The following is a 17,781-nucleotide window of genomic DNA, read 5'->3' as shown; positions in this document are numbered from 1 at the left end:
CTGAAATAATTGAAGTAAAAGAATAATTGAAGCGGGGGTGAGCAGGTGTTTCTTTATAAATGAGTAAAATATTATAAATCATACGGTACCCTATTTTCTGATATTTTAAAGACATAAAATATTATGTTCATATTATTTATATTTAAATATCGAAAAGTAATGTATTTCGTAGGATTGGGGTGCATCCATATATTATAAAAGTATTCTGTGCCCATTTTATACGAATTCTACGAGATCAATATTTTATACTAAATGTAATAATTTTTAAAAAGGTATTAATCACAGTATTAATTCTTTAATTCGAAATTATTCATATTTATATTACCTATTTCTAAACGATAATTGTCATAGATAATATACTTCAAAAGATGACAGCGCTTGTCAAATTCAAAAATTTAAACTTGACCGGTTTTTGCGGGTTTTTGTTTGTATTTTTATTTTTACTGCAATTAAATTGTTCACACGATTTTTGAACTAATTAAATAAGTAAATAATAATGCCTGCTTCAAATGTTTCCTTAACGTCATCTAAACGGGAGGTATGTATAATTTTACATCAAAGTGAAAGTATAAAAGTTTAGGAATGTTCATGTAATTATGTATATTAATTAAAAAAGTTATATAGGTATTTTAATTATGTATCTACTAAATTAATAATCAAAGAATAAGTTGTATAAATTTATAGTTACTGTTATTTACAAGTGATAACTGCGTTAAAAACAACCGACGCGCGCTTGCAACATTTACAAATACAGACAAAAATGCTCATAAAATAAAAACTACTCGGCCTATCCGAATAAAATTTTTATGGGACCAATTCGACACTATCCCCCATCGAACAAAAAAAGAATCACGTAAATCGGTTCAGAAACCTAGGAGTAATCGGTGTACATACATAAAAAAAAACATACCGGCCGAATTGATAACCTCCTCCTTTTTTTGAAGTCGGTTAAAAAGAATATAATCAAAACAGCTCTGGGCCTCAAATTATCATATTTTGTATAAGTTTCAAACAAACTTTAATTTGTGGTTAAATTTTCTAATCTGTCTAATTATATTTACAGAAAAATGCAATGGAATTGACTCAAGAGATAGAATCTGTTCGAGCGTTGAATAGCAGCTTGCGGACATATTTGGAAAATTTACGACAATATCGAAAAAACTTAAGTTCAATGAATGAAAACTGTAAACAACTTAGCAAAGTAAATACTCAGTGGATTGATACTCTTACATTAAATAGCTTGAACATGTAACCAATCGTTTATTTTTGTCTTCATAGTCAGAATATTTTGTGCCCAATGCAGGGACACAGGCCTATAGGCGGTATGTGTAAAATAAAGACTTTTTGTGTATATAAGAAGTCCCATGTATGATGTACCCATGTGGGGTAAGGGGCAGATGCATTATACAGCTGTTTCACTGAGCAATATTACCAGCCTTCTGTGTCTTACCAGACTGTGTTTGTATGAGCTACCATCGTACGCCTACCGGCTAGCTTGGTCAATCAGCCAATTTCCAGTTATCAGGTGATCAAGTTTTATAAAAGCAGTACTTTGCATATTTTTTCATGGCTGCTTTTCACATATTATGTTTTAATATACATACAGTTAAAAATAAGATGTCCGTACTCCCAGACACTTCCCATGGGCAACATTAATTCTTAATAACTCAGGCCCCGGAATCACAGACACAATAGAAAATCTATTGTGTCGTGGACCAATCGGGGCGCTTGGGGTTAACAGACTTTCTTTTTCTTATTATTGCATAAAAGTCATTTACCCTATATAATAATCATCAAGGGAGCACTACACCTACAGTAACGCGGCAGGCCCAAACATCCTAAATGGGTTGTTACATTCATATATTGAACTCTTAGAATGTTTATGGTCCTACGCGGCTATGGATGTGTTAAGGCTGCATGCTCTAAATCCTACTAATATTATAAATGCGAAAGTTTCTGAGAATGGATGGATGGATGTTTGTTACTCTTTCACGCAAATACTACTGAAACGATAACAATTAAATTAGTGAGTAGGTAGCTGGAGATTAAGACTAAGACTACTTTTTATCCCGGAAATCCCACAGGAACGGGAACTAGGTATGCGTGTTTTCTTTGAAAACGCGGGCGAAGCCGCGGCAATCTACTGATTTATATTGGCTTATATTGGTAGTAACCAATATAAAAATTTCCCCGCAACAAAGCATAATCATTGGCAATCTTATAAAAATAACGTTTTCACAACATTTCAATCATATCTCTACGGATTAGACGTGTTAATAAGTTAATCGGTCATTATCAAACAATAAATATTCTTCGATAAAAATATTAATCATCTGTAACGCCATATCTTTGAGTGTGGAGTACAAGGTGGAGTAATATTTTTGTATCTGTACAATTAATGAAGACTGGATTGGATGTTCGATTTTTAAATGTATGCATTTTTTCGCGCCAAAAGGGTTGATTTCTTAATACAAATATCTGTGTTTTAAATTTTAATGTTTGTATTAAGAACCGACTTTATCTCCTGAATAATAAGTAGTTCGGGGACATTGAAATTTAATGCATAGTTAACTAAGCACATAATATAACATTAGTAGAACAGTAGGCTTTATTTGTAGGTATAACCACAGACTAATAATAATATACTACGTGTATAACGTAGCTTTCCGGCCTTGGCTTCGGCCGCCTTGTCTGAAACTTAACAAATTATGTATTTAGTTAAATAGTAGGTACCTAAACCTTCCTCTTGAACCCAACTTTTAAATTGCATCAAAATCCGTTTTGTGCGAGTAGTTTAAATTGCATAGATAGGGACAGACAGACAAATTCAAATTGCATTCGTTTGGCAAAACATAAACACGTTATAGAGAATACAAATTTAACATTATAATGATGCCAAAAATGTCCCCACGTTAGTAAAAATTACTGAAAAAGTTTCTGTACACTGGTGTTCAACTTTTCAGTGTCGACCGTTACAGCGAAAAAAAAATATGGAAAGAGACTTTGTTTATGCTATATTATAGTACCTATAATGTAGTGATAGTCGTAGATCATCGTAACTAAAAACAAACGTCATGGCAATACCGTCACGTCATGGAGCAAGGTTGGAGCAAGGCGACGATTTTGGTATCTTAGAATCTTGCCAAAGAAGACTTCTTCACTTCTGACACGTGTGCCCAGCACACACGCCCTTTTTTTCATGTGTGTATTCTTTCTATGTGGTACTTAGTTTCTTTTTTCTTTCTATATCCTAGTCGGTAAGATCCGTTCGTCAAAAGTTATGACAACGGCGACTATCAAAGCCCAACAAATAAATATAAATGATGTTCATTTAAAATTTATAGCCATATAAATAAACTGATTGATTATTTTTTATAATACCAATAATAATGCAAAAGCATTTGTAAAACAATAAAACATTTGGTTTTACACATAATAGTTTTACATTATGAATTTATTATTTGATTACTTCCATAATCGAAATAAAGTATGGTAAAAGTACTGGAATTTTTACAATATTGGCGAAAAAATTAACAATAAAATGGAGGCACTAGTTTTTATTCGAATACTTACGTAGTTAGGTTCTTTCTAGATTCTAGATAATTTAACATGGAGAGAAAGTTAATATTGAGCTTGATACAAATGCAAAATTACAAGCTGTAGGTTTCCCGCGGTGTTATCCGTTTTGCCCTTCCGCCGCCTTCCTCGATAAATTGGCTATCTTACACTGAAATATCAGTTAGTCAGAAGTGAAACTTCTTTGGCAAGATTCAAAGATGCCAAGATCGTCGCCTACTACATGACGTGACGGTATTGCCATGACGCGGCATTGAAATTTTACTCTCAACCCGCAAGAAGTTTTACTACAAAAACTCTTGAGCTTCTCAGCTTTATTATATTACTAGATTTCCGCCCGCGGCATCGCCCGCGTTTTCAAAGAAGAACCCGCATAGTTCCCGTTCCCGTGGGATTTCTGGGATAAAACCTATCCTATGTGTTAATCCAAATTACTCTATATGTGTGCTAAATTTCATTGAAATCGGTTCAGTAGTATTTTCGTGAAAGAGTAACAAACACACACACACACACACATCCTCACAAACTTTCGCATTTATATTATTAGTAGGTTTAAGTTCAGATTATACCGTGTTCCCACAGCACAAAGCGGGTGTCGAATTCACGAATGTGTGTTCCATCGCGATACTTGAAGTGGAGCGCGGGAGAGAGGACAACTAATGCTAAGGCCTAAGCTTTACAATGAGACTTCAACTAATTATTTTTACAATTCCGGAAAACATGGATTTCAGAATTCTTATCTAGCCAACAATTAATTATCTACGCGAATAAATAATAGTAATCAATAGTTGCTTAAACCCTAATCTATTGATACCGAATTCTATGTAAATTTTCGATCCGCAAGAGAATTATTTAATACGTAATTTATTATTTTTCCGCTACTTGTATTAGATAAACAATGATGAAGCAATTGTTATTATTTTAGTACTATCTGTACTTACTACGATTCCACTAAAAATAGGATCGACTGCACGCCACGTTGTGACGTCATAGCTGTTAATTCAAACCGTAGAGATAGACTATAATTATATACTACGACTATGTATGATTCAAACTATATAATAATAATTAATATGAAAGTTATGTATCCCTACTCATACTATAAAATAATGCAAAGTATATTTCGTTTTAATGAGTTTTAACAAATTTTACAGGTAAAAAAGGCGACTCGCATAGACTTTTTATACTTGCCGCACGCAGCTCTCCCGCATTTTCAAAGAAAAACCCGCATAGTTCACGTTTCCGTGGGATTTTCGGGATATGTATATCCAAGTTACCCTCTATATTTGTGCTAAATTTCATTTTATATATAGTCGGTTCAGTAGTATTTGCGTGAAATAGTAACAAACACACACATACACATCCTCACAAACTTTCGCATTTATAATATTAGTAGGATAGGAAGTAGGTTAGGACTATGATATGTACATACGTAACATACCTTCATAGAAATAGGTACGATTTTTTATAGTATAGACTATAGAAGATATACTTAGATGGTAACGTGAGTAAAGTCACAGGCGTAAACTAGCTGACGAAGGAATTTTGCAATCAATTTGATTCATATGAATACAATAAAGACATCTTGATAATTGTTTTAAATGAATTTGATAAGAAGTGCAATGGTTTGGTTAAGTGCAATAACTCATATAATTTAATAATGATTCATTTAGATGTCGGCGACATTAAAGATTATTTGTATGTATGTTCAGGGTAATCCCCGGAAGTATTGATCAGATTTGGAATTTTTTTAACTTGATAGTTTCATGCTTGGAGCATTAAACCAACTAATGATCTAAGCCCTAAGGTTTCATGCTTTTGTCTGCTTGGGGAGCGAAAGTTTGTATGGATGTATGGATGTTTGTTACTCTTTCACGTAAAAACTACTGAACCGATTACAATGAAATTTAGCACACATATAGAGGGTAACTTGGATTAACACATATGACATAGGATAGTTTTTATCCCGGAAATCCCACGGGAACGGGAACTATGCGGGTTTTACTTTGCAAACGCGGGCGAAGCCGCGGGCGGAAAGCTAGTAAATAATAAAGGTAAGTTACTACATAGCAATTAGTTGAACTGTGAGTTGAACGAACTAATATAGTAGGAACTACACGATCTGATATACATAATCTTGTGTTACGATGTCGACATAAACCATCTCTAGAGGAAGGAGCAAAGAATACAACCTTAAATAAATAAATAAATAAATAAATATTATAGGAAATTATTACACAAATCGACCTAGTCCCACAGTAAGCTCAATTAAGGCTTGTGTTGTGGGTACTAGGCGACGATAAATATAATATTTAATAAATACATATATAGATGTTACACCCAGACCCAAGGACAAATAATTGAGTTCATCACACAAATATTTGCCCTGACCGGGGATCGAACCCGGGACCGTCGGCTCAGTAGGCAGTTACTTTACCACTGCGCCAACCGCGTCGCCAAAACCGCGTCGTCAACCATAGGAACGGAACAACACTGAAAAATGGGAAAAAATACCTATAATTTTTGAGAATGTAGACGCTATCGTAATAAGTACAATTGTATACGTAGTATATTATTATTAGTCTGTGGTACAATGTATCAATTTAGACATTGAATTTGCGCCAACACGTACTCGTTCAACATTCCTTACAATCAGGGTTGCCTGGAAGAGATTGCTCTTGAGCAATAAGGCCGCCTTTTCGTGCATATGTGCCCGTGTGTTATTATTGTATAAAATTATAGACTAAGTTTGTTTGCCCTGGTATGTATGTACAATAAAGCATAAATAAATAAAATAAGTATAATATAGTCTATGGACGCTATGATGTTGTTATATACTATGTACCTACTAGTATACGTAGTATATTATTATTAGTCTGTGATACTACATTATAATAATTTAGCGTAAATATGTATTTACAATTGACAAATTAATAGATTGTTAAGCTTATCACTAATTGATAGCGGCAAAAATATTTTTTACACAAAAATTTCTTCCTCATATAAATTTATGGCTGAGATTATTAATTTATATTGCGTTCCATTCAAAAGTTTTAGGAATGTAGAATTAGCGACAAAGAGCGTTTACGCACTGTGCTAATTGTTATCACTGTTTTATGCACTCCAATAAATGAATGAATCATCTGCATTGCATCTACAAAGAGTAACATTATCGATAAAGCAATGTCTTGCATATGCATATATATTTATTTTCATTTACACCCACACAGCACACAAAAATATTAAATCTTGTTCAATCATATAATAATATTATTTACCTGTAAGCATTTGCATTAGGTACCTACTTAACGTACTTTTCATCGTATTATCGAAATATATTTAAAGATTGAACTTTAAAAATAAACGTTTTAAATTCCAAAATTCATGATTGATAGAAATAACGATTGTCAATTGTTGGATTAGTGAATTATATTAAAAAAAACATTGAAATCTTCAATCTATCAGTCCATTTTCTGTTGTACATGCATAATATGCAAGAGCAATCTATAATTTTCGTTTATTTTGCGACTAACGTAGGGTAGACTGGGTACGGTTGAAACAATTTCACTTAAAACGACCATAACTTTGCTGTTTATAACCCGAGCGATGAAAAACATACGTTAAATAAAAGAGCATGTATCTGTCTACTAATAGGCGCTATGATTTTAGTTCCATGTGTATTATTTTTTAAAATAGATCAAATTAAAAAAATGAATCCGATTTGTTTCAACCGTCCCCATACCAGGGGCGGTTGAAACAGTGATTGGGGTCAGTTGAAAAATATGCGAATAATACAAAATATAGCATTAAAATATGTTTTATTGATTGTTTATTTTAAATCTAACAATAATTAAGTAACTCTTTTACAATAAGGTCTGCTCTCTAAATATGGTTACATAGAAACAAGACGTAAGTAACTACTCCTCATCTTCTGATGATATCTCTTCTTGTATTTTATTTATTTTTTGCTTCTTCGGTGTTACTTTTACATTTTCCTCCATCAAATTTCTTTCTTTTTCCTCTATCCGATCGCTTCTTCACTTGCTTAGCTCTAGTTCGTTTCAATATTAATTCTTGCTTTTTTCTTATCTCTTCCTTAACTTGTGTGTCAGTGTAAATAGTAGATTTCCTAAGTTTTCATCCTCTATTATTGTACCTTCTATTGTTATATCCTCTATTATATCCTATTTTTTTATTTTCTTGCTCGCCAGAGTCATCTCGCATTCGAATTTACCTTAGAAGCGAATAATTGTGCTTCTCTGCCACTTTTCGCAATGATCTCCGGTTTTCACTTCCTCATATGCGTCTTTGTACTTTGATAAGTCTATTTATCTTCCCGAAATCTCTCTTACACGTACTATCGGCATTTAAAAATACAAAAAATACATAAAACAATGTTTCAACCGTACCCAAAAAAAATGTTTCAACCGTCCCCAACTCTTACTTTAGGTAAAATACAGTTATAGTAATTGTAACAACAATGATACACAAAAACTAGTCACAATGTCATATTCCACAAGATTCACTTCAAACAAAAACGCACACTTAATACTGTCACTAAAATAGAAACGCCAATAATTGGAAAATCTCCAAGCAAAAATACTTACTTTTGGTCATAAAAACACAATAGGGTCTTATAAAATCAGCTGATGCGCGCGGAGATCGACGCAACATTGTGGTTCGTGTTTAGAACAGTTGTGCGCTTCATTTTCCCCTTGGACCCCTAACCCCCCCACCAACGGTTTGCGAGATATTCGTGTTGTTTCAACCGTCCTTTGTTTCAACCGTACCCAGTCTACCCTACTTATTTTGATAGCTACAGCTACGCCTACATAGTACCTATTAAAGCATTAACTTATTACCTACTCTAAAACAGAGTAGGTAATAAGTTTTATAATTGTAAGTATTAAGAATATGAATAAGAATAAATTTTTTCCCCCCCAACGGTCCAGGCCTTGTCGCGGCGGAGGGGCTCAGTAGCTCAGAATTATGGCCCTCTGAGTGAAGCGAAATTGGACCAGCGAGGGGCTGAACGGCTGGTCTAGAGTCGGGGAGATTCGACCGGCCCGACGGCCAGGGCTAGGTGTGGCCCAGCGGCCGCTGTGTGCGGCGTGGGATGGCGACCAGAGGTCGTGGCTTGGCGGACCCTGTGTCCGCTAGGCAAAGGTGGCGCTGAACGGCAGTCGGGGTTGCGAGGCCTCGACTGACCCGACAGCAGAGGTCCTGTTTGTGGACCAGAGAGGAGCCGGCTTTTATGCGGCGGTGGATGGCGGCCAGAGGTCGCGGCGCGGCGGGCTCGCTGGTTTTGCAAGCCACGCCGTGCAGCGGAAAGCGGGATCCCGACGCGTCATTGTGATGACGCGCGGAGACTCCTGCAGAGAGGTGTGGGGCGGCGGCCGCTGTAAAACGGCCGTCTGCCAACTCGGAATCCGGTCCGTGGGGCCGGACCGAGGGCCGCCACCTCTGGTGAGGTGGGGGCTGCGAGGTAATCTCTATAAAAGTGCGCCGGAGGGTCCCCCGACGTGTATTTCACACATCGGAGGACCTTCCGGCGTGCACCCTCCGGCCGGACGGTGTTGGGGTCGGGGGTTCGGGGGAACGCGGATGATGGAGCGGGGAAAGATCCATTGTCTGCGCGTTGGTGGCGTAAGCCTTCGTTCCAGCAGCCGCCAGCGAGGGGGGTTCTAGTGGTGGGCCTGGAAACGGGCATCTGCTGGGCGGGACACGCGGTAGAGTCGTAACCGTTCCCGCAGTTCCGTCCAAAGCAGCGCGATGGAACAGAGTGGGGTTTTAGTCGGTAAAAATCCGACATAACCACGGCTCCATCCCCGGGAGCCGGGGGTATCTAAGAAGATTTCCCCACTATAAAAAAAAAAAAAAAAAAAAAAAAAAGGATATAAATTTTGCATGACCAGCAAATACTACAACAAAAATAGGTACAATTATCACCGCGATATCGCCTCACACAGTGTGTAAACCAATAGAATATCCTTATCAAGATTAATCTTTATATAAAAGAAAAGGATTAAAGAACACGACAAAATCAGTTTAGTGTGTGTAATCATTCTGTGGATAGTGCAGTGCAGACATACAAAATGATCGGTGAGTTTAAAATATTAATTCACCATAATTTTGTTTATAAGTTTGTTTACTTTTGAGGATTATAAATAATAGGTTCGATTTCCGGTTTTATAAATGTGCGAAAAAGTTTTAATTAATTATTGATATCATGTACTTATAAAAAATGCATTGGATATTATTGTATACCTACTAGCTTTCCGCCCGCTTTGTCTAAAACGTAATAAATTATATATATCTACCTATTAAAACCTTCCTCTTGAATCACTCTATCTATTAAAAAAACCGCATCAAAATCCGATGCGTTGTTTTAAAGATTTAAGCATACAAAGGGACATAGAGACAGAGAAAGCGACTTTGTTTTATACTATGTTGTAGTGATTATTATTATTTATTATTATATTAAGTATATGAGTATTTTTTTATCAATCCATCCAAATTATAAAAAAAAATCAGCAAAGAATCACGCTTCGTTGATAGTGTTATCATATTAAATCATATTTTGTAATAATCCTAAATTCCTACCTCTACTATTATTATATTAAGGTCTCTAGGAATTAAACATAGAATAATAATAATTGGCACTTTATAATTTACTAGATTTCCGCCTGCGGCTTCGCCCGCGTTTTCAAAGAAAAACCCGTATAGTTCCTATTAGTTCCCGTTCCCGTGGTTTTTTCCTGGAGTGGATAATGTAGCTTTCGAATGGTGAAAGAATTTTTAAAATCGGTCCAGTAGTTTATGAGCCTATTCATTACAATCAAACAAACAAAGTTTTCCTCTTTATACCTAATATTAGTGTAGATTGGCACACAAAATTATGAAGTATGGTTTTCAAACTCAAACATTTATTTATTTAATTAGACTTCTAAGCTTCTTCTAGAATCACTTTTGAATCGTCATAAAACATTTTTAACATTTACCATTCATTTCTATGTATTTAGATTTAAAAATACCTTAGTCTAGAATCATCATCACGTGTTTACATCAGTACCTACATAAAATTCCATTTGTCCGAAACGGCTCAATCGATTTTTATGAAATTGTATGTATTCGATAGATCTGAGAATAATTCGTTAACTCTTTTTATGCCTCTGACTTCTAAGTGATAAATTTTATACTTTTATTAATTCAATAATTGAAGTTTGAACTTTGAACATATTTTAAATTAACGTGATTGGGCCTTATATATTAAAAATAGCGCCATCTAGTTTCAAACTAAGGAAAGTTGAAAGAAAGAAAAAAAACAACTATGGAAGTATGGACTCTACACAATTGCTAAAAATACTCCAATATGTATTATATCTAGATTTTTTTAATTTACAGTATATTTTCGGCATTATGTAATAATATCTTTACACCAATCCAAGTTACCCTGTTTGTGCCAATTTCATGAAAATCGGTTCAACAGTTTTTGCGTGAAGGAGTAACGAACAAACTTTCGCATTTATAATATTAGTAAAATACATTTAAATTTGTTGCGCCATTGCATACGAGCTAGGTCACCCTCGTAGTTCTCGTTCCTGTGGGATTTCCAGGATAAAAGTAGCCTATGTCTTATTCTGGGTTTTCAGCTACCTACATGCCAAATTTAATAGGTATCCTCACAAAATTTCGCATTTATAATATTAGTAGGATAGATATAGATAATACACATACCCTATAATAACAATATTGAAAACAAATAAATAGATATCAATTTACACAAATAAAACAAACAGCAAATTACAATAAAACACTATATTTCATTTAATTTTTCTTGCAAAAAATTAAATTAGCTGAATCAATAAAAATAAGATTCGGAAAGATTAACAAATTATTAAAATAAAAAACAATTATCATCTCATAATTTTAACATCAATGCATTCTCCACCTTCTAATTCCAACTCTTCCGCTGTCATCGAACCTACAACAAACAAAAAAAGTTAGTTAAAAAAAATAAAGAAATAAAAAGACGTGTGGCACTCGGGGACTGCCGTGGTAAAGCTATTGCATAGCATGCTTTCAAGCCACACCTCCGAGCCCGTCGGAGTGGGGAGCGTGAGGTTTTTTCGTTACGGAATTTCTCGATTAGGTCCCCGCGCTCAAGGCCCGCGATAGAAGCTATGCAATAGCTTAAAACATGTTTTAATAACTTATGATAATATTATTGTATTATCACAGATCCTTGATAAGTGTACACAGTTTGTAATACATCTATCCATTTAAAGTCGGTCAAATACAAGTCTAAAGGAGTCGGTTACATACAAACAGACATGTAAAGCTAAAGCATGTAAAAAAGAGGAATTACTATGACAAGATAAGCTTGTTAAAATTATTTTTTATTAACACTTACGTCCTGTCATTATGTCTGATTAGGCACTCATAATAATATATAAAAACAAACATTCATAACTATAAATACAATACAATATTGGACATTTTAATTGCTAAAAGATAACTCGGTCATAAAACACTAATCTCTTATTATAAATAATATTATATCGACTATATATCATCACGTCAAGACCAACAGGAGTGGAGCACTTCTGGTAAAACCGCAGGGCACAGCTAGCTGTAAAAATATAATTATCATAAAAAAATTACCTGTAATACAATCACCGTCAAATTCAAATTTCAACTTATTCATAGGCACCTCTAGATGCTCCGCACATTTTGTAAATGCCTGTAACATTTTGTCTTCCGGTTGAATTATAATCTCTAGCGGTTTCTTTAAATTTTGGCATTGGAACTTGAGTTTAATACCGCTTATTTCTTTACTAGAATTCTCTACAATCGGAACACGATTGTTGACTATGCCACCGTCTATAAACTTGGCTATGCTATAATCTATGCTATCTGGAGTATCGTCAGGTTTCAATATCCTATCGTTATAAGTGAGCAATAATCTATCAATACCAACACTTTCCCGTTTCGAAAAGAAATCAAATATCTGTGATAGCTTTTGGTACTTGCGTATTGTGAATTTGATTATATCTGAACTCTGCCAGTACACTTTGATTGATAACTCTTCATTCTCATCAATAATATCATCTATTATTTCTTGCGCTTTCGCCGTTGACGTGAACAATTCGACATCATCAGACATATCTGGGTAATCTTCTGTGTTGCCGACGTTATAAGTAGGGTAGGAGGGGTGCATGTAGCTGCCCCTGCTTCGTCTAGGTGTTCTATTGCCCCGAGCTCTGCTCCGGCTCCTAGCTCTGCCCCTAGCTTGGCCTCTAGCCTGCCCCCCAACCGGACTATCTGTTATCGTAATTGCACTTGTATTCGCGGCACTTCTCGTGTTCGAAGATGGACTAGTATCGAGTAAACTATCGGATATATCTAAGGATGTATTTCGTTTACCGCGACTACGGCCACGATTTGATCGTCCCCGGCCTCTAGGTGACTTTGTTGCACCGCGTCTACCTCTGGTAGTCTGTTTTTGTATAGAATTCAACGCTATTATTTGATCGAGTATCGTATCATCATCATCTAACGTAATAGTCTCGCTATCATTACATATAACTACAGTAGTTTCACTTGGAGCTGCGTTCTTGATTTCTGTAGAGGTGTTTAGCAAATTCGCGGTATCCATATTATCGTCGTGGTACTTGTTTTTCATGTTTTGCAGCTTTTTCGATATGTTACCGTAACAGTCATCGTCCGACTCTGACGAAGACATTTTGACTGAAAAAGTGCGTCAAATCAAGTTGGAATACCTAATACCACTTTCCTCAATCAACAATTTAAAATTTAAAAATGTACACCACACAAACTGCTGCCGTTTCGCGTAATTTTTGACGTTATCGCTGACATTTGACACTGACAAGTGGTGGACATAGATAAAAAAGTAAAATCAAAACCGAGATCAAAACACTTTTTAATGTTTATCGAAATCTTATCGAAATACATTTAAGCCAACCTGAAATAGAAAATAATTGTTTGTGTTTATTGTTACAGGAATAATATTACCTCTTATGCTGTTCTTAGGCAGTGCCGTGGCAGATTTTCATGGTGTTGATCCGAACACCTTATCATGCGATCCAACAGGACAGGTACATACATATATATTATCATGAAATCTTAAAAGTAAATAAAATGTACTTTGTACTATAAAAAAATTGTAAATATCACCTCAGTTTGTATTTTTTTATCTGCAGATTGACGATTTTAGCGGCTTAGTGGAAAATCGTTTATACATTTTGTTGAAATATGTAATTTCAAATATTCATATTATTTAAATTTTAAACCGTTAACTTTCAGACCTTTCTCCTTCTACCCCACTTTACCAACTGTAGCAGATTCTTTATCTGTGCCCACGGTCAAGAGGTGGAGATGAGTTGTGCTGGCGACACAATGTTTGATTTTCCCATCCAGGTAAGATTTATTAAGTGGATTTAACCCTCCCTAGAGTATATTTGTTCTGTGATTTAACCTAACTAATACATGCTTATATTGTGTGCGTGAACTCGAAATCGAAGTACTGAGTGCCGTCTCTTACTATAACTTGCTCTGTGAGATATATTATTTTATATTTACCTATTTTTAAAAATTGTAATTAATGTGGTTTGTTGCTCTATTCTTTTTAATAATTGTTTTTGCTCATCCATAACTCACTTTAGAGAGAGAGAGAGGTTTCGCCTGGTAGAGAGGGCTTTCTAGCGATTAAGCTTTTTTATACTTTTTTTTATAGTTATAACCTTAGGTTAAAACTTCAACAATTCATGTACATATTTAGGAAAAATATTTTTTGTTATATTTTATCGAGTACCTAAGGCATAATGCTATTAATTAGTAATAAAAAATGTTGCAAAATCGTTAGTAATATATCTTAATAGCAGACGAAGTTTCGTTATTCAGCTACTTATTTTTATTCCATGTTTTATTTTCGATGTATCCAATATTTCGTCCCTATTTCGTAACTGTTTCTTTTGTTAGCGGATAAAAAGATAGGTTCGCGATTCAAGGTCGCGTCATGGTAATACCCTCACGTCATGGAATAAAGCAACGATTTTGGTATCTTTGAAACTTGCCAAAGAAATTTCGGCACACACGCCCTTTTTGTAATTTCGAAATAATTTTTAAGCTATAATATCTTTTCAGATCGTACACACTCTTTCTAGTAGGTATCCTTTTCTATTTCGCTTGTTTATTTTATTTCCCATTAATTTATTTTAGTCCTGTAACCACGCGTGGGCGACTGAATGCTACCTTCGTGACAGGAATGATGTAGAAATCGAGTCTGGTTCAGGAGAAGAGGAGTTCACTGACATCAGTTCAAACACTGGTAGGTTTTATTTTATCTGATTACACGCTATATTTACAAGTATATTTTAACTAACTTTCCACCTGCGTCTTTGCCCGCTTTACCTCAAACTTACAAAACTATCTTTTAAAATATCGTTTTATAGATCTAAGTAGGTATACCTACATAGGGACGTACAGACAGCGAAGCAACTTTGTTTTGGTTTTATACTACTGACTAGCGGTCCGCCCCGGCTTCGCCCGTGGTACATATTTCGCAATAAAATGTAGCCTATGTTCTTTCTCAGGGTCTAAAGATTGTCTGTGCCAAATTTCATCAAAATCGGTGCAGTAGTTTATGCGTGAAAACCATACATACATACATACATAATTACAAACCTTTCCTCTTTATAATATTAGTATAGATATAGATGTAGTGATAAGTTTATACAGCAACTTTGTGCTACAATGCTTTTATTAATATTTTTTAACATTCATGCTGTAGCGAGCCTTTCAATGTGCTATAATGTTTTTTTAAGGATAAGACTGTTAGAAATTAAAAATTTTAAACGGTAAAGCTCTGCCTTTAAACTGTACGCTTACTGAAAATGTCATGAATTAATCGCGTTATATTCTCAACGCCTTTAATTTCTCAACGGTGAGTTTGTTGACTTTTCATTGTATTTCTTCATCTATGTAGATATTTGTCTATGATAAAACATATTATAAAAAAACAAAGATAGATACATAGATAAGAGATTTTATCGTTGTTTTTTTGTAAAGGGAAATTCTTTCATTGTAGGTATAGGTATGTTTATTCTAGTATGTCTGAATTTTTTGCTCATCATCATTGATTTTTACTCATTGGTACATTGGTACATAATGATGTAAAATAATTGTAATTTTGGAGTGTTTAATCTATGGAATGATTTTTCAGAATCCTTCGTGCCAATCGTCAAGAAGCTAGCAGAAGTACAGCCAGCAAATACGCTGCTCAATTGTAACGACATCAACGTCGCTTCTCGAAGATTCTCTTATAAGTGAGTGTGACTTTAAACTTTTTTTCTTTAACAGTCGTCACTGAAAACTAGTGTTAAAGAAACGTTCTCTGTAGCTTCAGATGTGCGGTTCTTTTTGGCATCAATATCTTAAATTTGTGCCCTCACTTTACTGACTTGATATTATAGTATGGTAATTGGAATATTATTCCAATAACACAACATTTAAATTCAATGTGTCTGTCAATCTGGAACGCTTTTCATCTAAATATGGCATGTGTGTGGCATGGAATTTGAATTTGTAATAGACAAGCTGTTTTCTAAAAACTTTTATAAAATGGAAATAGAAGATTAGAGTAAGAATTCGTGTTATTAGATGAGAGTGTTTAATACAGTTCCTTTTTCCGAAGATGTAGTTTAACATAAATATGTATCAAAAATTTAATCAAATACAAAATTGTTTCAGCGGTGACTGCCAAAGATACTGGCGCTGCGTAGAAGGTGTTGCCATAGCGCAATACTGTTCTGACGGGCTATTCTTCAACGAATACAAACAACAATGCGACTTCGAAGCGAACGTTAAATGCGAGGATCAAATAGATGACGAATTGAGCACCGAATTCATTGTTTACAAATAAACACGCACTGAATTTGATAAATTACGGAACGCTACAACCGTTATACTATTTAACCGTTTACAGGGCCGCAGAAGAAAAAAAAAAGAAAACAACCCAACTGTCAGTGTCAAATTTCAACAATGACGTTTATATGTCGCTTTGAACATGCCTTTATTTGTAAATAAAAACGTAAAAATCTTGTAAAAATAATATCGAGCGATTTTATAAAAATCAACGAATAAATATTTATATAATTGAATGAACTCGGGACTTTTAATTTAGTATTATATTATTTTTATTAATTACAAATTTCCGCCAAGCTTTGTACCTAATTTATGACCTGTGATTAAATTGCTTTTGTTCAACGAAAAGTACCTACTGAACTTTATAGTATTATCTATTTGTAGATAAATAATCATTTAAAAAGAAAATATTCAATTAATTTGTTATCGGTTATCTTACAGGATTAATTATTGCTATGACAACATTATCGTAAAAATATAATTAAATTCGCGTTATTCGCATAGATTTTTATTATTCTATGACTTTGATTATTCTAGCCTTTCTAGCATAATCTAGCATAATCTCTTCATTAAAATATGTGCCCTACTTAGTTGTGTTTTAAGTTATTATTGTAAATGAATGAAGCAATCTGCAATATATATTTATTAAAATATACGAAAATAACGACACAAATTTTAACGATTTATTTTATACCTAAACCAAATTACTTTTTTAGTTGACTAAACCCAATTACTTAACTTTATAATACATAGTATCATCAAATAATTAATCTAGCCAGGATGTTTGTAATATTATGTTTGATAATCCATTCTAATCGAACAAAATGTATATTTTTATGTTTCATTTCATGCATAAAACGTTAGAAATAGGTTTTATCTAAAGATAAGTTGGGGATTATATAGGATTAGGTATAACAATTTATTAGTGAACACATTTTAAATACGTAACGATAGTAGGAAGTAATTTAGAATTTTCCACGCTTACCTGCCTGTGTTGAATGTTTTTCATGTTTCATACACATGCTAAAGATCACAGATAAATAAATATTACCGTATTTTTAATTTATTAAGTTTTATTAAGCTATTGCATAGCTTCTATCGCGGGCCTTGAGCGCGGGGACCGAATCCAGAAATTGCGTAACGAAAAACCTCACGCTCCCCACTCCGACGGGCGGAGGTGTGGCTTGAAGGCATAGCATAACTGCATAAAATATTATATTAAATAGCTTTACCGCGGCAGTCCCCGAGTGACACACGTCT

At 34.5% G+C, this 17,781-nt stretch overlaps 2 protein-coding genes across 2 annotated transcripts; one reads left to right on the top strand and one right to left on the bottom strand.

Annotated features, from left to right (window-relative positions):
• Positions 1 to 9,617: 9,617 nt before the first annotated feature.
• LOC123704124 (probable chitinase 10) lies at positions 9,618 to 16,761 on the top strand. The gene is made up of 6 exons (XM_045652418.1): positions 9,618 to 9,678; positions 13,600 to 13,694; positions 13,903 to 14,016; positions 14,818 to 14,926; positions 15,821 to 15,923; positions 16,348 to 16,761. The coding sequence occupies exons 1-6, from the start codon at positions 9,672 to 9,674 to the stop codon at positions 16,517 to 16,519; spliced, it is 600 nt and encodes a 199-aa protein (XP_045508374.1). The 5' UTR covers positions 9,618 to 9,671; the 3' UTR covers positions 16,520 to 16,761.
• LOC123704111 lies at positions 11,401 to 13,456 on the bottom strand. Its single transcript, XM_045652400.1, has 2 exons — positions 12,241 to 13,456; positions 11,401 to 11,560 (listed from the first exon to the last, which is right to left on the bottom strand). The coding sequence occupies exons 1-2, from the start codon at positions 13,319 to 13,321 to the stop codon at positions 11,493 to 11,495; spliced, it is 1,149 nt and encodes a 382-aa protein (XP_045508356.1). The 5' UTR covers positions 13,322 to 13,456; the 3' UTR covers positions 11,401 to 11,492.
• Positions 16,762 to 17,781: the final 1,020 nt, after the last annotated feature.

The sequence above is a fragment of the Colias croceus genome, chromosome 28 (assembly GCF_905220415.1).
Source record: "Colias croceus chromosome 28, ilColCroc2.1".
NCBI classification, from domain to species: Eukaryota; Metazoa; Arthropoda; class Insecta; order Lepidoptera; family Pieridae; genus Colias; species Colias croceus.
Note: the sequence above shows the minus strand (reverse complement) of the source record. Positions and strands in the feature narration are given on the sequence as shown.